The sequence below is a fragment of the Phyllobates terribilis genome, unplaced genomic scaffold (genome assembly GCF_046119375.1).
Source record: "Phyllobates terribilis strain yellow unplaced genomic scaffold, ASM4611937v1 Scaffold_3__8_contigs__length_932513732, whole genome shotgun sequence".
Taxonomy (NCBI): Eukaryota; Metazoa; Chordata; class Amphibia; order Anura; family Dendrobatidae; genus Phyllobates; species Phyllobates terribilis.
In genome coordinates this window covers 668,587,895-668,604,953 of record NW_027362763.1, presented here as the reverse complement: position 1 = coordinate 668,604,953, position 17,059 = coordinate 668,587,895, and the positions used below count along the sequence as shown (strand labels likewise).

At 47.6% G+C, this 17,059-nt stretch overlaps 1 protein-coding gene across 1 annotated transcript in view; it reads right to left on the bottom strand.

Moving 5' to 3' along the window:
- LOC141258598 (uncharacterized) overlaps window positions 1-17,059 on the bottom strand; it is an 81,196-nt gene that overhangs the window by 32,589 nt on the left and 31,548 nt on the right. Inside the window, exons 12-15 of the mRNA XM_073673566.1 lie at window positions 2,993-3,103; window positions 2,714-2,881; window positions 2,507-2,630; window positions 2,289-2,386 (exon numbers count right to left, since the gene is read on the bottom strand). Of these exons, the coding sequence (XP_073529667.1) occupies window positions 2,289-2,386; window positions 2,507-2,630; window positions 2,714-2,881; window positions 2,993-3,103 (501 nt within the window). The remainder of the gene's footprint in view (window positions 1-2,288; window positions 2,387-2,506; window positions 2,631-2,713; window positions 2,882-2,992; window positions 3,104-17,059) is intronic.

The following is a 17,059-nucleotide window of genomic DNA, read 5'->3' as shown; positions in this document are numbered from 1 at the left end:
TTTCCTGCCTCCACTAGTTCGGGGACCGGTCTCCCCCTTTGGCCTGACCCCTCCACGCAGGTGGATTCGGGCGTGCGGTGGCGACTCGCCCGTCCGCACCCCTGGGATCCCTTCATTCCTCGTTCCTGGAGCCTTCTCCGCCCCTCTTCCTTCCTTCTCCCTCTTCCAGGCCTGGGCCTCTGTTACTAGGCCCGCCTCCGGAGCAGAGCTCATGCAGAGCCCCTGCTCCCTGCCACTTCTGCTCAGACTTCTCTGCACTGAACTAAGATGGTGCCCACCTTTTATACTCCCTTCTCAATGCACCCAGGAACTGCTTCCTCCCTGCTCCTGCACTACAGGGTTCCCCTTCCTCAGTGTTCCCTCCCCCCACTCCAGCCAGGGACAGGGACTGTCGTGCCCATCTCAGGGGCATATTGGTCGCCCTGCCCCACGGCAATGTGGTGTAATGCATGCAGGTGTCGGGTCCTGATCCACACTCCATCCTTACCTGAGAGTGAGATATCACACCTCTGGGTGAGGTGCAATACGTCTGTAGCAACCGAGCCCTCAGGGTGCTACAGTTCCATTTATCTTCAGCCTAGGTGACGTATTGTGATACAGGGCCGTGATTTTGGCTATAAAAGGGTCCCCTAGACCCCTACCCCAAGCTTTTTAAGAGAATCATATATGGCGTGCCAGGAGACTCTATGGAATGCTTTCTCAGCATCCAACGAGAGTATCTAATTACAAATTTTTAACTGCATCTAGCCCAGGAAATACTTTGTGCCTAGTAGCAGTGTCTGCTAGTCAGCGGATTATCCCGGCTGTTAAGCAAGCTACACCACCTGTAGTTTAGACACTTAATTTTTTCAAAGGAAATGCTTCGGGACCATGGGATACTTAGTGAAGAGCATCAGGAGGCACCCCAAGGCATAGGGGCTGGGACTGGCAGTAGGATGCCTTGCGGTGGACAGCCGAGCTCGATCCTTATAAAAGCTTTTTAACTGCAGCAGCTTTAGTGGACGCTACTGGAGCTGGAATTACGCGGCTGCTGGCATGAGACTTGCCCTCCAATAGATCCTTGTAAATGGATTTAAAGTGTATTCATTCAAATTAGAGAGACAATTTAAATTAAAAAGCTTAGAGCTGCCTCCACCACAGGGGGGCTCGCTCGACCCACCAGCGGACAGGCACCAGTATTGGGAGAGGGGGGCTGGCCATCAGGGTTCACCGCGGCTCTGGCACAAACCCGGCGACACGGAGGTGGCACGGGCAGGAGCGGACTGGCCGTGTCGGCTTCTCACTTTTTGGATTTTAGAAGGGCATGACATGCCTATATCTGTGTCTCCCCCTCCTTTTACTCCTCCACCTCTTTTATTTTCGCATGACTATATGTACTTGTCACTTTTCCATGTGTTAGTTGTGTCTTCTGAGCAGTTTGTCAGCTTTTGGACACCTTTGAAGGTGTTTTCTATGTGTTTCTATGTGTTTTTGTTTGCCTGCCATTGGTTTTAACGGTGTTCGAAGGTGTTCGACGAACAGTTCGACGAACAGTTCGGCGAACACACGGGTGTTCAACGAACCGAACCGAACTCGAACACTACGGGGGTGGCTCAACACTAGTCAGGACACGTAGAGATCGCAGCTATGATAGAAAGATGCCAGGACACGCAGAGCATCACAGCTATGATAGAAAGATGTCAGGACACGTAGAGATCGCAGCTATAATAGAAAGATGCTAGGACACGCAGAGCATCACAGCTATGATAGAAAGATGTCAGGACACACACGTAGAGATCGCAGCTATGATAGAAAGATGTCAGGACACGTAGAGATCGCAGCTATGATAGAAAGATGTCAGGACAAGCAGAGCATCACAGCTATGATAGAAAGATGTCAGGACAAGCAGAGCATCACAGCTATGATAGAAAGATGCCAGAACATGCAGAGCATCACAGCTATGATAGAAAGGTGTCTATGGTAACAGTATTTGCTAATGCGAGTTACCATTCAAGGAGCTGCTATCTCACAACCTACAAGACTTATAGGATCTACTGCAAACATCCTAATGTCAGATATCACAGGAACCTTCAGATGCTTTGTAGACTCCATAACCTGATGGGACAGAGCTGCTTTGGTAACATGGAGGGGAAACTATAGAATATCAGGCAGGTGGTTTTATTGTTATGTCTGATCAGTGTATATATTTTAAGACTGCCTGGTGTATACTCCATGGCGGCCGGAGGAGATTAGTAGAAGCTTCACTACAACAATCTATAGATGATTTACAGAAATCTCATCTCATCTACCTGATGATCCCGGGGGACATTTTCCTCCTTTTCTGGCCGATCCTGGGAATATAGAGGACTGGGACATCTCTCCGGGGGATTTCTCGGACTGGATCCATCTATAGAAAATAACCGCAGTGTCTGAATACATTGTCTATATGTGATGAGCAGATGATGGGGAATCTAGACGACTCTCAGACCTGTTCTCTCCTCCACAACCCAGGAAGGTCTCCTCTTACCCGGAGATGTGATGGACGGGTGATTCTCCACCATGACGTCCTTGTACAGATCCTTGTGTCCTTCTAGATACTCCCACTCCTCCATGGAGAAATAGATGGTGACGTCCTGACACCTTATAGGAACCTGACACACACAATGACCCGTCATTAGGAGACCCCTCCCCCGGCGTTATTGTACAATGTCCCAGCATTCCCGGCAGCGCTCACCTCTCCGCTCAGCAGCTCAGTGATCCTGGTGGTCAGTTCTAGGATCTTCTGCTCATGTATCAGTGAATGAGATGGAGGCTCGGTGATGGCACTGGGGGTCCTGCTCCGCCCTCCTGACACACGGGGGGTCACACACTCCCCAGACGACGTCTTCACTACTGTGTGATCCTGTGTATGGGGAGACGCCGATCACTACACAGAGGCTGAGAATCCTTCACCTTTCCCGTCATCTCCGGCTTTATTACTAGAGATCAGAGTGATGTGATGTGAAGCTCTCACCTCTCCAGTGATCCAGTAGATTATCTCCAGGGTGAGGTCTAATATCCGAGCCGCCATGTGGTCTCTGTCCTGCTCCATCCTCGGGGGGTCACTGATGGAAAGGACCATCGTCTATTAAGGGAAAAGAGTCCTGAACATAAGGAACAAGGAGGAATAAGCGCAAAATCACATTTGAAATAACATTTAAAGGGGTTGTGCCACAAACAAAAGTATATTTTAATCAACAGATTTTGGAATAAAAATGAACTTCACAATTAGATGTGGTTAACCCCTTCACCCTCGGTCCATTTTCCGTTTTTGCGCTTTCATTTTTTGCTCCCCTTCTTCCCAGAGCCATAACTCTTTTATTTTTCTGCCAATATGGCCATGTGAGGGCTTATGTTTTGCGGGGCAAGTTGTACTTTTCAACGCCACCATTGGCTTTACCATATCGCGTACTGGAAAACTGGAAAAAACTCTAAGTGCGGTGAAATTGCAAAAAAAAGTGCAATTCCACAGTTTGTTTGTTTTTTTACCACGTTCACTATATGATAAAACTGACCTGACAATATGATTCTCCAGGTCATTACAAGTTCGTAGATACCAAACATGTATAGATTATTTTTTATTTCAGTGATGAAAAAACAATCCAAAGTTTGTTAAAAAAAAAAATTGCTTGCACAACGAGCTGACGTTTTTATTGATACCATTTTGGGGTAGATACAATGATTTGATCACCCGTTATTGCTTTTTATTGCAATATTGCGGCGACCAAAAAAAAACGTAATTCTGGCGTTTTGATTCTTTTTACTGATTGAATTAATTATTTATATTGATAGTCCAAGCGATTCTAAATATGTGTATATTTGATTTTTTTTATTGTCTTATTTTGAATGGGGCGAAAGGGGGGTGATTTCAACTTTTAGATTTTTTTAATTTATTTAATATTTTTTAAAAACAGGAAGTGAAATGTTTTACTCACAAAAAGAATCAGCTGCGATCCCCGGCTGTAACGTCTGGATCTTGTTTCAATTTTCCATTATTTTCAGATCAGTAACGTCTCCATCCTGGGATTTCCAAACTTCACAACTTTTCCTTCTTGGTGTTGCAATTTCATGGTGGAGAAATGTAATAATAATAATTTTAATTTCTATAGCACCTACATATTCGGCAGCACTTTACATTACAGAATCTAAACCTACAACTTGCAAAGTGGAGTAAAAACTGCCAAAATAATAAAAAATTCAAATTTTTATTAACAGAAGGTCAAGTCTCCTCTTTACTCTCCAAATCACACCTCATCACCTGCGAACTTGACCCAATCCCATCCCACCTCATCACTAACCTCACCACAGTCTTCATCCCAACCCTAACCCACCTCTTCAATCTATCACTAATAACCGGAGTCTTCCCCTCATGTTTCAAACATGCCGCAATCACACCCATCCTCAAAAAGCCCTCCCTTGACCCTTCCTCTCTGACTAGCTACCGCCCCATATCACTCCTCCCCTTTGCCTGAAAACTTCTAGAACAACATGTCCACCTTGAACTGTCCTCCCACCTCTCCTCCTGCTCCCTCTTCGACCGTCTACAATCTGGCTTCCGACCGCATCACTCGACTGAAACTGCCCTGACCAAAGTCACCAACGACCTACTAAATGCCAAATCCAAGCAACACTACTCCATCCTCCTCCTTCTGGACCTGTCATCTGCCTTTGACACAGGGGACCATTCCCTCTTACTCCAGATTCTCTCATCTCTTGGCATCACGGACTTGGCTCTATCTTGGATCTCCTCATACTTAACAGACAGGACATTCAGCGTCTCCCACTCACGCACCACCTCCTCATCTCGCCCCCTTTCTGTCGGTGTCCCCCAAGGTTCAGTTCTAGGACCTCTGCTCTTCTCCATCTACACCTTCGGCTTGGGACAGCTCATAGAGTCTCATGGCTTTCAGTATCACCTCTATGCTGACGACACACAGATCTACCTCTCTGGACCCGATATCTCCTCCCTACTAACCAGAATCCCACAATGTCTGTCCGCCATCTCATCCTTCTTCTCCGACAGATTTCTAAAACTCAACATGGATAAAACAGAGTTCATTATCTTTCCACCCTCTCATTCACATCCCCCATCCTACCTATCCATCAACATCAATGGCTGTTCACTCTCCCCAGTCCCACAAGCTCGCTGCCTTGGGGTAACCCTGGACTCTGATCTCTCCTTCAAGCCACATATCCAAGCCCTTTCCACCTCCTGCCGACTCCAACTCAAAAACATCTCCCGGATCCGTGCATTCCTAAACCATGAATCTGCAAAAACACTAGTGCATGCCCTCATCATATCCCGCATCGACTACTGCAACCTCCTGCTCCGTGGCCTCCCTTCCAACACTCTTGCACCTCTCCAATCTATCCTAAACTCTGCTGCTCGACTAATCCACCTGTCCCCCCGCTATTCCCCGGCCTCTCCTCTCTGTCAATCCCTTCACTGGCTCCCCATTGCCCAGAGAATTCAGTTCAAAACCCTAACCATGGCATACAAAGCCATCCACAACCTGTCTCCCCCATACATCTGTGACCTAGTCTCCCGGTACTTACCTGCACGCAACCTCCGATCCTCACAAGATCTCCTTCTCTACTCCCCTCTTATCTCCTCCTCCCACAATCGTATACAAGATTTCTCCCGTGCTTCCCCCCTACTCTGGAACTCTCTACCCCAACATATCAGACTCTCTCCGACCGTGGAAACCTTCAAAAGGAACCTGAAGACCCACCTCTTCCGACAAGCCTACAACCTGCAGTAAACACCACTGCACGACCAGCTCTACCCTCACCTAATGTATTGTCACCCATCCCTTGTAGACTGTGAGCCCTCGCGGGCAGGGTCCTCGCTCCTCCTGTACCAGTCACTGACTCGTTTTGTTAAGATTATGTAAATGCTTTTGTTATGTATATCCCTATCACATGTAAAGCGCCATGGAATAAATGGCGCTATAATAATAAATAATAATAATAATAATTAACATCAATATAAAAGGAGACATCACACAAACAAAAACACTATACAGATCAGCTCCAATCTTCAACAAGTACAGCAGGGATGACTACAAAACCCTGTCAAAAATCGAAACCAATAAGGCATAAATTTCCATCAGTATATGCCACACAATTGTACAGACATATATAAATAACATGCTTAGTCAGAATTGACATTAGTCCTATATACCCTTGGATACCCCGTTGGAAGAAGCAATAGGCGAAACGCGCGTCAGGGTTTTCCTGGGCCCATACAGGTTGTTGTATCCTTCAAACACATGCTATTTATCTTTGTCTCTCTTTCGCCTAATGTTTCTCCCATCTAGGGAAATGTACTAATGGCTTTACAGTGCCTAGCAGGATCCTTTATGTCCATGTAAACATTACTATTATGTTATAGGACTGCCATCTTTCTGCTTCATGTAGCCCTATATGTCCCACACAGATTGATATAGGACTAATGTCCATTCTGACTATATGTCTGTGCAATTGTGTGGCATATACTGATGGAAATGTATGTTATGTCTTATGCATGGGGTTTAGATTTTTGACAGGGTTTTGTAGTCATCCCTGCTGTACTTGTTCAAGATTGGAACTGATCTGTATAGTGTTTTTGTTTGTCTGATGTCTCTTTTTATATTGTATTTTATATTGATGTTAATAAAGATTTGAATTTTTAATTATTTTGGCAGTTTTTACTCCACTTTGCAAGTTGTAGGTTTAGATTTTGTTAGGAGTAGCCACCTATACTATAGGTCATTTATAGGTAACTTTACATTACAGAGGGGACTTGTACAGACAATAAAGACATTACAGAGTAACACGTAAATCACCAGATACAGGAGGAACGAGGGCCCTGCTGCTCGCCACCTACAATCTATGAGGAAATGGGGGAGACACGAAAGGTGGATGGTAACAAGTGCTTATATTGTACGGTCCGGTCATTAGTATAATAAATAGGGTCTTCACAAAACACTGCATGAACCGGTCACCAGCCATTGTGTACAGTACAGACACAGAGGAGGCATGTAGGGTGTGAACAGATGAGAGAAGGGACAGATTCTGAGGAAAATGTTGGAAGGGCAAAACGAGAATAGTTACGTAAGTGAGGTGATAGGCCAGTCTAAACAAATGTGATTTTAGGCCACACTTAAAACTGTGGGTATTGGGATTAATGGAATTGTCCTGGGTAGCGCATTCCAGAGAATTAGTACAGCATGAGAGAAGTCCTGGAGACAGGAGTGGGAGGTTCGGATGATTGAGGATGTTAGTCTTAGGTCATTAGCAGAACAGGGGACACAGGTAGGGTGGTAGACTGAGACGAGGGAGGTGATGTAGGGCGGTGCTGAACAGTGGAGCGCTTTGTGGGTGAGAGTAATAAGTTTAGATTGGACTCTGTAGGGGAAGGGTTAAATAGTGCAACAACTGTCACAAGATGGAGGCATCAGTGTAACAGCTGGAGAGGAATATGATCCTGGCTGCCGGATTCAGGACGGATTGGAGAGGGGAGAGTTTAGTAAGAAGGAGATCGATCAGTAGAGAGATGTAATAGTCCAGACGAGAATGAATAAGAGCAACAGTAAGAGTCTGAAGAGTCAAAGGTAAGAAAAGGTCGGATTTTGGAGATGTTTTTGAGGTGTAGATGACATGAGCGAGAGATCGGATGTGAGGAGTGAAGGAAAGATCTGAGACAAATATAACCCCAAGACAGCGGTCGTGCTGCTGGGGAGTAATGGTGGAGCCACACACGGAAATGGCAATATCGGGCACAGGTAGGTGAGAGGAGGAGGAAACACAAGGGGGTCCGGTTTTGGCAGATTCAGTTTTCGATAGAAGGAGGACATGATGTTACAGACGGCGGAAAGACAATCACTGGTGTCTGTAATAATGCAGGGTGATGTCAGGTAGTATATAGATATACTGTACATATGTACATACTGTATATATATATATATATATATACATCACCGCACTATATCTGGTATATAATCACTGCACTATAATAAAGAAGGAGAGAAGATCAGCGACTACCAGTCTCACGTACCGGAGCGATCGCTGCTCTGCAGATGTCTCCTCCTGGTGTATACAGGACCTGCGGTGATGTCACAGTCATGTGATCAGTTACATGGGAGAGGCACAGTAAATGTTAGAGACTTTAGGACCTTCGATATCACATGGTCACATGACAGGAAGTCCCACTGCTTTACTCCTCCCCTCATATGGGAAGTACAATTGGGGGAGAAGGGTTGAACTTGATGGACCTAGGTCTCTATTCAACCTAGGTTACTATGTCTGATCACATGACCATGACATCACCAAAGGTCCTGTGGTGACCGGGATACAACAAAGACCCCGCAAATCCCGTTAACCCCTTAATGCAGCAGCTTGTACGGGATGATCGGTCGCAGACACTTCACTCACATCTGACATTTTACACAGTAATAACATAGGAATGTCTTTAATAGCAATGAGCGGGCATGATCGTCACTACTCGTTACTCGAATGAGCACAGTTCTCGAGGTGCTCGTTACTCGGCGAGTATTTTTTCAATGTTCGGGCGGGAGCTCGAGTCCCCGTCCTGCATGTTTAGCGCATGTTAGGCAGCCAATAAACATGCAGGAATTGCCTGCCACTCACTGTAATGCTGTAGCCATGTTGGTTGTGGCATTACAGTGATTGGCTGGCCGCACAGGGTCATCAGGTCTATATAAGACCCGGGACCCTATACTTGTCACAGTGCACCCCGGGAGTAGGGAGAGCTGCTGCTGAGTCAGGGAGAGATTTGGCGGCGGTTATCTTAAACTGTGATTCCACACCACTGTTATTAATCTACTCTAACAGTCCTTGTAAGGGCTCATTTTGATGAATATTAATGCTGCTGATGGCACTAGTTAGGCAGAGTTTATGGAAACCTAGTATAGTGCAGAATAGGGTCCATTGCACATTGTTTCTGCTGGAACTCATATCCATAGCCCTAGATATCAGGGATAATAATATTTTTAATCCGGACATTTTTTGCAAGGTGCAAAATATTATACTCCATTTAAAGTCTGCCAGTTGTGCGTTCAAAACATATCCACACTTTGTCACTGACCAATAGCATCGCTATACCGGCACTGCATAAAAATTGGTCATCATGCGTGATCAAATATTGCTGCGATAACAATCCGGACATTGTTTGCAAGCTGCAAAATATTATACTCCATTTAAAATGGGCAAGGCGAGTGGTAAGGGATGGGGAAGTAGACGTGATGCTGATGGTGCACGCAGAGGCCAAGCCGTGGGCAAGATGAAACTGTGCCTGTTGAGGGAGCACAACAAGCACCCACATCATGTCAACCTGCTTTCCTGTCCCACTTTCTAGGGGGCCGCGGAACACCACTCTTGAAGCCAGACCAGTGTGAAAAGGTTGTTGGTTGGATAGCAGATAATGCTTCCAGTCAGTTTGCCACCACCCTGTCTTCTACACAGTCCAGTCTTAGTAGCTGTGAGTCTGGACCACATATTCCTCACCCTGATCCTCCTTCCTCCCACCATGCCAAGTGCCCGGAGACAAGTGATCCCACACTTGGACACTCCGAAGAACTGTTCACATTTCCATTTATAGATTCTGACCTCATATCATCAGAGTGACCATCATGCAACTCCCACAATTTTTTTTTTAGTGTGTTGATGATGCCCATAGGAACTATTTTTAGAGGCCTACCTCTAACTTTCTATAAAATATATATGTATACTCCCAGGGGTAAATGTTTTTCAGCCCATGCACTTGGTGCATGGGCATTACCAGTCTAGAAGGCCCACGCCTTAAAAATAAAAATTTTTTGACTGAGGCCCTTCACTACGTCTCTTCAAAGGGGTATTGCAGTGCATCCTAATTTTTGGCAGCCCTTCAACTTACTGCATATGCAATACCAGTATAGGAGACCCACTCCTTAATAATTTTTTAATTTTTTTTCTGAGGCCCTTCACTACGTCTCTTCAAATTGGTATTGGAGTGCGTCCTAATTTTTGGCAGCCCTTGCACTTACTGCATACGCAATAACAGTATAGGAGACCCACTCCTTAATAATGGGAAGGAAAATTCTAATGGATTTTATATTCTACAATGTTGCCTCTCTTATCTGAAATTTGTGTACGCGTGAGCTATTGCAGTATGGATAGCATATTACACAGATCCAGCCAGGGATTATTGCCTTATACCCCTTGCTGCTGCAACCAAACAAAAAAAAAGAAAAAAAAAAGTCTATTCCCTATTAATACCGCTGTTAGCTGCTTTTAGAATATGGATAGGTGCTATGTATCATCAGTTGGAAATGAGTGTTCATTCTGGTTGCATACATCTCTATAACAGTCCATAATTTGATTGCTTTTTTCAAAAAATCATTGACAGATTCATGTTTTTTAATATAGTTTGCACTAAGAAATTCATCAAAGCAGGCAGAGTTGCTTGCTGCCACATACCAAAAAAACTCTTCAGAGCCAATTAAAATGTATTTTTATCCTACAATATTACCTCTCTTATCTGAAATTCTTGTACGAGTGAGCACCCAGCACTGCAAAGCAACATTGCTAACCACTGAGCCACCGTGCTGCCATCACTTCATGCTCTTGGTAGACGAGTGTGACGGCACAACATTTAATCATAATTATACCAGACAAATATTATCAGTAGGTCAAGAAACAGACTATTGTTCATATTGTCTGAACATTGACTTTTGAATTGATGTTTGTGAATTGCTGAATGGCTGCTGTCTACTTATTATATCATCCCCCTATAATTTATTGTGTTGCAATCTTTGGAGTACAGTGACTTAGAGTCTTTGAACAATCAATGTTTGCTAATATGTTGATTACCCATTGTATAAGTACATGTACCTTGTTGACCTGCAAAAAAGTGAAGGCCAAACTATGCAGATTGATTAAATACTCAAACAATGTGAGTTGATCTCATCCCACCTTCCCACTGACCTGTGGATGATGACCTGATCCACAGATGTGGGTATAAAAAGGGATCTATATCCTTATGCAGAGAGGCTCTACAGAACTGCAGCTAGGACACCATGGCTCCATCAAGAGGGACACAGATTTGACATTCTATAGGATGCCAGCCTAAGGGACCACGGCCCTAGCTGGAAGAATACAGATCTGTTCCATTGACCATCACTGAACTCATGGAGACATTTAGGGAAGCCAGGTTGGGACCCTCCAGTCATCTGGCCCCATGGAGACGTTTAAGGGAGCCAGATTGGGACCTTCTGGCCACCTTGCCCCATGGAGATGTTTGAGGAAAATGGCCCCATGGAGACGGTCAGGTTGGGACCCTCCGGTCACCTGGTCACGTACCTCAATGGACTGTAAGCTTATTAAGCTTGTTGTTACCTCTTCTCTGTGGGTGCCTGCCAAAATCGGGTCCCACTGGTGGGGGTAGACGACCCTGGAAGCCCCAAAGTCGCAGCTGCTCTAATTCCGGCCAGTCAGCGGAAGGATGAGATTCTAATTTTCACCATCTTGGGTATTTACTGGGATTGTTCTATAGGGTTTTTTGTCTGTTGGTGGTTCAATAAAGTATTGCCACATTGTTTTACCCTCACCCTGTTTTGTCTGAGTAGTATTATTCCCATGGGAAAGAAGAGAGGGCTTTCAGTGGGATGAGCCCTGGTCCATGCGGTCTCAGGCCAGTGGACGAGAGCACCCAATGAGCCCTGGGTTTCCACAACGAGCACTTTTCCAACATGACAATGATACAAAACACATATATGTTGCATTTTTGAAGAAGAAACGGCTAACAGAGATTCATTGGTCAAGTGTCTCTGATTTGACCCAACCGGACACCTATGGGGAGATCTGAAGAGACAAGTTGTCATCACTCCCTATCCAGCATCCAGACTCTACAAGAGCTTGATCAGAAAAATGGAGAAAGATCAATGTTGCAATATGTCGCAAACTTGTTCATTCCAGGCCTAGAAGACTTGGTGCCTTCCTTACAAATCATGGGGGTCGTACAATATACCATATTTTTCGGACTATAAGATGCACTGGACCATAATACACACCTAGGTTTTAGAGGAGGAAAATAGAAAAAAAATGTAAGCAAAAAATGTGGTCAAGATGCCCTGTTATGAGGTAGGGGGTCTGCTGCTAACATTGTTATAGGGGTAGTGTCCCGTCCCTTCCTGATATACGTAGCTCGCATCCTCATCCTGGTATGCATGACACCCTTCATCCCTCATCCTGGTATGCATGGCACCCCTCATCCTGGTATACATGACACCCCTCATCCTGGTATGTATGGCACCCTTCATCCCTCATCCTGGTATGCATGGCACCCCTCATCCTGATATGCTGGGCACCCCTTATCCTGGTATGCATGACACCCTTTATCCTGGTATGCATGGCACCCTTTATCCTGGTATGCATGGTACCCCTCATCCTGTTATGCTTGGCACCACTCATCCCCATCACACTGTACTGAAAAAATAAATGATTCTACTCACCTTTCTTCCTTCTGCTCCAGCACTGGGTCTTGTTCTGCTGGCAGCAGCTGATTTCACCATTTGAGCAGCGCATGACGTCAATGCCATGTGCCCTCACAAGGTGAGATGAGCTGCCGGAATAGTCACTGCTCCCCATGCCTGGACTATTGGAGTGTCCGAAGCAGCCTCGGCTTCTGCAGCGGCTCAGCAGTCACCTGTGCCTGCTATTAAAGAGCATGAATATTCAATCCTCTCCATGCCCATGGGCGTGGGGAGTAGTGAATATTCATTCTCCTTAATAGCAGGCACAGGAGACCGCTGAGCAGCTGCAGGAGCCGAGGCTGCTGCTGACACTGTATGCCTGCTATTAAGGAAAATGAATATTCACTACTCCCCCTTAATAGCAGGCATACAGTGTCCGAAGCAGACTCGGCTTCTGCAGCGGCTCAGCGCTCACCTGTGCCTGCTATTAAGGAGAATGAATATTCACTACTCCCCACGCCCATGGGCATGGAGAGGATTGAATATTCATGCTCTTTAATAGCAAGCACAGGTGACTGCTGAGCCGCTGCAGAAGCCGAGGCTGCTTCGGACACTATATGCCTATTAAGGAGAATGAATATTCACTGCTCCCCATGCCCATGGGCATGGGGAGCAGTGGTTATTAATTTTCTTTAGCAGCGGGCACACGCAAGAGCTGCAGAAGCCGGCTCCTGTCTCCTGTGCCCGCTATCCCCACACCCCCACTACCCAAAGCAACAGTACAGTGTATAGTAGATTCGGACTATAAGATGCACCCCCCACTTTCCTCCAAAATTTTGGAGGAATAAGTGTGTCTTATAGTCCGAAAAAATACAGTACTATATGTAGTGACGCGCCCCTGGGCCTGTGTCGCGCTGCGTTGCGCACGCGGGAGCTTACCCGGAACCGGATCTCTTGAGGGTTGTAGTCTCGTGGCGGTGACCCGGTCCGTGCCCAGGGAGTCAAACTGAGCGGCGATGTAACAGCGGTAGATGTAGGACGACTACACCACCCGTTGAATGCAGCTATGGAGCTGCCGCTGAAGGACAGTCCGCTGAGGCCGGTGGATGGATGGTGCAGCGTAGATGGTATAACCCCCAACGGGAGGGGTATGGCCTCAGGGCAGCAGACGTGGATGATGGGGGTAGCAGGAACCACTCAGAGACGGTGTGGTGTAATTCAGGGTCTTTACTGGTAACAACGATAGACCCTCCCGGAGTACTTGCTAGTGAACGGGGCCTGGTCAGTCCTTGAGCAGATGGGATCTCCCCTGGCCAGGCGGAGTTGTAGGCCTCCCAAACTGACTGTACTCTTCTGGCTACCTTGCTAGAAGCGGATATAAGTAGCCCACGTCCCTGAGTGTACCGTGTGGTGCTCACCCGTATGGCCGGTGACTCGGGGCCTTCTAATGGCTTCCGCTCCACGATGGCGGTGCTGGTCCCACGCGTGTGACCGTGCCTTCGGGTTTCTGGGCCTGAGGACCTGAAATCCCCTGCCGGTCGGCTTCTGCTGCTGGGTAAGAGTTAGTCCCCACAGCCTCGGACGCCGGGTCCGGTAAGAAAGCTTCTCAGTCAGGGCGAGCTCTGCAGCTGCCAGCCCCTGACTCGTAGTAGTATTGCTTCTGCTGTTTCTTGTCTCTACTCTCCTTGACTGCTCACCCTGCTTCAGCCCCGGGTTTATATAGGGGAAGTTCTTCCCCTCCCAAGACTGGGCAGGAGGTGTGGCATGCACAGGATCCCTGACCAAAGGACCTCCCACCTGCTCTCAGACATAATATCTCTATCACTGTGGCAACCAGACCCCTGGGGTGTCACATTCCCCACTAGTGAAATTTAGTACTCCGGGACTAAACATATTTTAGAAAAACATAACAAGATATAACAATAACAATACAATAAAGAAACACATAAAGGTGGTCACGGCATGTCCGTAACCGGGTGCAGTCTTTGAAGAAAGCAAGGTGTCCATTTCACCAAAACAGGGAGACGTAACCAGGTAGGGGTCTGTCCTACCCCGAGTCCTTAACAGTCTCTAGTCCATCCTGGGTTACGCTCCAACTATGTACAAGGATTCCCGGTAAATCCACCAAGGATTCCTAAAAATAACTGGAAACACAAAATTATACACAAGCAACAATACACAGATAAACATAAATAAAACAATTTATACACTTCAAATCCTCCAGCGTGCGGGTAACTGGCCTCTAGTGGCCCTAGTGGACCTACGGAGCTGACTGTCTGGCCCTGAACTACAGGGTGTAGGAGCTGTCAAGGGTAAACTGGGCAGCTGTCTACCGGCTCTTTGTCTCACTAGGGGTACGGCAGGCTCACTATAAACAGAGGGTTGATCCTCCTGTTCTGCTTGTGTGGAGTCTTCTGCCTCCTGGACCGGCTGTTCTTCCAGCTCTACCTGTTGCTCTGTAGGTGCTTGGGATGCTGGTTGGAGGAAGGTGAGTACGGGTACCACAACTGCACCATTGACTTGAGTCCAAGACCGAGGGAAGTCCCCGAGCACAGTACTAACCATATCTTCCCTTTCCTCTACGGGTCGATGGTCTTCTTGTTCCTCTTCAGGGTTCCTCAGTTGTTCGGGACACTTCTTCAGGTGGTCCCGGGATACAATAGCTGTGGTTTCCCCTCCGTCTTTACTGATGGTACAAACCTTCGGGTTCTCGTGGCTTGAGGGCAGTACGGTGTACGGGTCCTTTTCCCACTGGTCGTCCAACTTGTGGAGCCGTCTCTTCCTCTTCAAGACCTGCTCTCCGGGTACCAGGGGAACAGCGGGAGCATACTGGTTGTAAGTTTTCTCTTGTCTTTCCCTAGCCTGACAGAGACTTCGCTCCACGCTCTCCTGTACTCTCCGGTACTGCTGCTGCCTCTCTGTGTCCCAGTCTGTTTCTGGTGAAGTGTCCTCGGGTGTCAGGACTCCCATTTCCAGGTCAACAGGTAACTTACCAGGTCTTGCCCTCATTAGGTAAGCCGGGGTACAGTTGGTGGAACCTACCGGGATGTGGTTGTATAGGTCCACCAGATCGGGCAACTTCTCAGGCCACAGACTGCGTTCTTCCAGGGGCAACGTTTTTAAAAGATCCATTACCACCTGGTTCATTTTCTCACAAAGTCCATTAGTTTGCGGATGGTAGGGTATCGTCCTTATCTTCCGGCAGCCATACAGATTGCAGAATTCCTGGAAGACCTCCGCTTCAAAGGCAGGTCCCTGGTCCGTCAGCACTTGGTCCGGGTACCCGTGTGGACGGCAAAAGTGCTGCTGGAAGGCTCTAGCTGCTGTTTGAGCCGTTAAGTCCTTGACGGGGACGACAACCAGAAACCGGGAGTAATGATCCACGATGGTTAACGCGTAGACGTAGCCACTTCTGCTTGGGGTCAGTTTTACATGATCCAAGGCTACCAGTTCCAACGGTTGCCGGGTGACGATGGACTGCAGGGGAGTCTTCTGGATGGCACGGTCCTTCCTTCTCAGATTGCACGGGCCACAGTCTCTGCACCACTTCTCGATGGTTCCCCTCATGCCTACCCAGTGGAACCGCTCGCGCAGCAGGAACTCCAGCTTCTTCCACCCGAAGTGTCCAGCTCCGTCGTGGTATGCCTCCATCACCATGGCTGCGTCTCTTCGTGGCACCACTACTTGCCAGAGTAATTCATGCGTCCGGGAGTTAACCATTCTGCGGCACAACTTCCCTTTGTAAAGGAACAGTCGACTCTTCTCTGCCCATAGTTGTTTGGCTTCCTCCGGAGCGTCTGGTTCAAGGCGAGCCTCCGGCCGAGTCAGCATCTCCTTCACCAGTCGGACGGCAGGGTCGTTGTCTTGCGTTTCCGCCCAGTTGTAGTGGGGTAAGGGGTTCAACGTAGCAGCCTGCTTACTCCTTACCCGGTGGGAATACTGGATAGTCCCATGACGGTGGAACGCAGGGAGTTCAACTTCTTCCAATCCCTCCGGATCTTCTCCTCCGTCCGGCAGGTTGGGCATCCTGGACAGGGCGTCCGCGTTGGTATTGGAGCGCCCTGCCCGGTATTTGATTGTGAACTCGTAGTTGGACAGACGGGCCATCCACCTCTGCTCCAGGGCACCGAGTCTTGCCGTGTCCAGGTGTGTCAACGGGTTGTTATCCGTGTACACGGTGAACCGGGAAGAAGCGAGGTAATGCTTAAAGCGCTCGGTGACTGCCCATACTACGGCCAGGAACTCTAACTTAAATGAGCTGTAATTCTCGGGGTTCCTTTCGGTGGGTCGCAGTTTTCGGCTGGCGTAGGCGATTACTCGTTCCTTCCCCTGCTGGATCTGGGACAGTACGGCTCCTAGACCGATGTTACTGGCGTCGGTGTAGAGGATAAAGGGCTGGCTATAATCCGGGTACGCCAGGATTTCGTCCCCCGTGAGGGCCATCTTCAGCTGGCGGAAGGACTCTTCTTCCAGCTCCTCCCATTTGAAGGGCGGCTTCTGGTTCTTGGCCTTCCGGGACTGGCCTATCAGGAGGTCCTGCATAGGTGCTGCCTTTTTGGTGAAACCGGGAATAAACCTTCGGTAGTAGC